We start from the raw sequence: 3720 nt of genomic DNA, 5'->3' as shown, positions 1-3720 counted from the left end.
TTGAACGTTTAGTAACGTGATTTGTCCATTTTCCCGGCAAAATCTCTCTTTCTAGAAAAAAAGGAAGAAAAAGAAAGAGTGATTATAGTAATGAACATAATCATAATGAAAATGATAATGATAAACAAGAAACCTTAAAGACGGGTATAAGTTACGGTTTTCAGATGTGGCATTGGTCGTTCTCAAGTGTTTCCAATCTTAGAAAGAGTACAAGCTTCAGGCTATATCGACTCTCTAGGACGTCTTGGAGGGCTGATGGTGTGCCGAAAAGACTCCAAGATTCATATCTGTCAATTCCCTTTTTTTAATTGCTATCGGTGGTTTTTGTGCTGAGGGAACGTATTCAAAAGGATATCCGCATCTTGTATCACTGATAATTATTGTATTCGTCTATGTTCGTCTTCAAAGGTATTCTCTTCCAAAATTTCTTTTATATCGTAATTTCGATGTTTTTTCAATGTACACTGTAAATTTGTATTTTGATATGATTAGTTTCTTGGCAATGCAACTAGGTTACTTACTTGCTCACTCGCTAAGTTGCTACAAATAGTTTCGACTGACCAAATTGATTAGTGAAAGACACTGTACCCAGCCTAAGGGTGGTTTACCTAATAAACACTAATTTGGTACAAGTAAGTTAAGACTTGATAAAAATTGAATTCCAAATTAGCTAGCAAAAGAAAAATGCAATTTGTATTACTACTTTGGAACAGAATCTAAAGCGTCAAGACAACCGTAACCAATTTAAGGACTTTCAAGTATTTCCCCAACCATGCCTACAGAGAGAGAAAAGAAATTCGTTCTGATGACGGTTATTCCTGCTGAGTTCGGGAATATAATACTGTGGTATATTATGGATCTATGTAAGAAATACAAATTTAAAAGGACAAGCTGTGTTAACGACTTTAAGTAGACTGTTGTAAAAAAAGGAAATGCCTTCTTTTCTCACAATGCAAAGCAACAGGAAACAAAGAAACATCTCCGATATGAAAAAGAAAATACCTTTCATATCGTTAAAATTTTTTCTTAATAAATGTGATTAGAGATACCAGTTGCATCCATGTTTCTTAAGTCTTTCAGCATTACGTATTCTAATTATTATGTCCGCTTATTATTTTGCCACACTCATTTTCTGATTACTATTGTTATAACGTAAATAGATTTCTCAAAAAAAAAGAAAACTAGTGTTGACCATTTTCAAGCCAAGTGCTGCTCATATTTTAGTTACGACACTTGCAAAACGTTGCTTTAAAAGTATCATTCTCTTAAACAGGTCAAGGTTTGATAACGCTGGTTATGATAATCTTGGAGGTCAGAATCATACAAACAATCCTACTAAGAGAAAAACAAATTCACCAAGCTCAGTATGTAACCATGTCTGATTGCAATTCTCATTTCTTTGCCTAATTTGATCTCTATCCAGGATATTTTCTTTCGAAAATCAACTTGAGTAGGCACAGCATGGCTACACACGATGCATTTATCATTTTCGTGACCTTGCTGGTAACACTTTGCAGAATGTCTGCTCAGAACTCGACATCCGTCAACTATCCGGAAGTAGAGACAACCACAACACCCGAAGTTGGTGTTGCTGCTCAAAATTCAACAGTCACATCAAGGGGCTCTTTAGGAACCACCGTTCTGCAACGGACAACGTCTGTTGTAGAGTTGGAAACAGAAATATTGTCGCTTGGAGTCGAGAATGGACGCTCATCTTACAAGCCCGGAGAGGGTCAGATGGACACAACACATCACGATGATATTAGAGAACAGCGGAGCAGTGAAATTCATACGCCACCTTATCCCATCGCTGATTGGGTGTGGCAGCCGATCACGTGGTCTTTGCGATTGGCAATCCAAGTTTTCTCGTCAGTGCTGGGCACTAGCGGGAACGCGCTTGTCATGGCAATTCTGTTACGTCGCGGAGTGGAAAGGAACTCCGCCGACACTCTCGTCGGGAATCTTGCCGTAGCGGACTTTCTGACCTCCGTCTTTCTTTTCCCGATCCCGGTTGCGGTCCATGTCCCGAAAACAGCCATGGGGGAAATGTACTGCCAAGTTATTTTTACCTCATTCTTCCTGTGGGTAAGCATCTTGAGCTCAATCTTCACGCTGACTGCCGCATCGGTGGAGCGATATGCCGCAGTGGTCCACCCCATCCGTTGGAGCCGCTACAAGAGACGCCAACACGTGAATGTTTGTCTCGTCTTCATCTGGTTTGCTGCTACGGGCTTGACCACCGATCTCCTACTAGGAACCGGCGTTGACGAGGAGTCGAGGTCTTGCCAAGTTGAGCATCCAACCAATGCGGGGCAGATCTTCTTGGCAACGGTTTCTTTCATTTTGGGATTCGTGGTTCCCGTCTTGACAATGCTAGTAACACAACTTTTGGCTGCTCGCGCTCTCTACACTCAGTCCAAACGTTTTACGGGGACCTGCAAACGTGGTGACCAATCTACCGCATCATCACTCAGACATATCGTAGCCATGAATCGAGTCTTGCGAATACTCCTGATACTGATCATTATCTGCATTGTGTGCTGGGGTCCGAACGCCACTTCTTTCTTTCTGTACAATGTCCATGTCATTGACCCTAGTTTTCTCTATGGACCAGTTGACCGTGTGCTTGTGATGCTGTCCCTGTTCAACTCCTGCGCCAATCCCGTCGTGTATTTGGTGTGGAATGCGCCATTCCGCGCAGCTGTCGTGAGGTTCTTCACCTGCACCAAGATAAGCAATAACGCCCTCTTCGGTTTGCAGGAAGAGTCAACCAGGAATACCCACGTCGAAAATGTTAAATGAATCGGTTATATATCTTAGCACAAACATGTCAATAACACTGTTTCCCCTGAAGAACGTGGAAATCTACTAAAAGGAAAATCAATCTCTAAAATTTGATCAGTTATTAGTACTCTTGACATCTACTATTTTCATCCCTTTTGTGCAAGTAATTGCCAGACAAACAAGAATCATGTCCAAAATCTTTTAAAAAAAGCTGAGCTTGACGCGATGTCCAATTTGCGGCCTTTGGATAAACATAATAAGAGCCTATAAAGAAGAAAGTTTAAGAGAGAGAGATAGAGAAATGAAAGACTTCTGCAAAGGCTGTTAGGAATAAGCACTTCAACAGGGCAATACTTCAAAATTGTAAAAAGTTTCTTATAAAGCCTGCTGTTATGGATCGCGATGTCAAGAATTATTGTTAACAATTACTGAATCGCATTACTGAATATTACTGGATCAATAATAAACTTCTGCCTAGGAAGGCACTTTCGTTTCTAAATAAGGTTATTATGCGTGCGGTTATCACGATATATTTTATTGATTGCTTATGTTAACATTTCTTTACTTGCATGAAAATTCTGCGTATATGTTATTCATTGTGTTGAGATGGAGAAAGATAAAAAAACATCTCGACGGAAGAATTTCATTAATTTGAAGATAAAAGTAAGCTTGAACTTGAACTTGAAACAGACTTTAGCACAGAAACGGAGAGAAGTACAAATTTCCTAAGTCTGGTGTTGTTCTGTAACCTTTATCATCCCTAGATAATCTCAACCTCCACTGGTTTAACAATAAATATGACTAAGACTATAACTCTGTCATTCATCTAAAAAAGAAAGTGGAATTGATTCGTACTACTGTCAAGATTCTGACGGGAACAAATCAAAAAAGCACTCAAGTAACATGATTTCTATCACTATAGGCATATATTTTTTA

General features: G+C 39.6%; 1 protein-coding gene across 1 annotated transcript; it reads left to right on the top strand.

Moving 5' to 3' along the window:
- Nucleotides 1–1518: 1518 nt before the first annotated feature.
- On the top strand, nt 1519–2802 carry LOC139715929 (galanin receptor 2b-like). Its single transcript, XM_071627483.1, has one exon. It carries the CDS (start codon nt 1519–1521, stop codon nt 2800–2802), a length of 1284 nt encoding a protein of 427 aa, XP_071483584.1.
- Nucleotides 2803–3720: the final 918 nt, after the last annotated feature.

The sequence above is a fragment of the Diadema antillarum genome, unplaced genomic scaffold (assembly GCF_040938485.1).
Source record: "Diadema antillarum isolate AM-2024a unplaced genomic scaffold, OU_Dant_1.0 scf00000006, whole genome shotgun sequence".
NCBI lineage: Eukaryota > Metazoa > Echinodermata > Echinoidea > Diadematoida > Diadematidae > Diadema > Diadema antillarum.
This window is presented reverse-complemented; position numbering and strand designations above follow the sequence as displayed.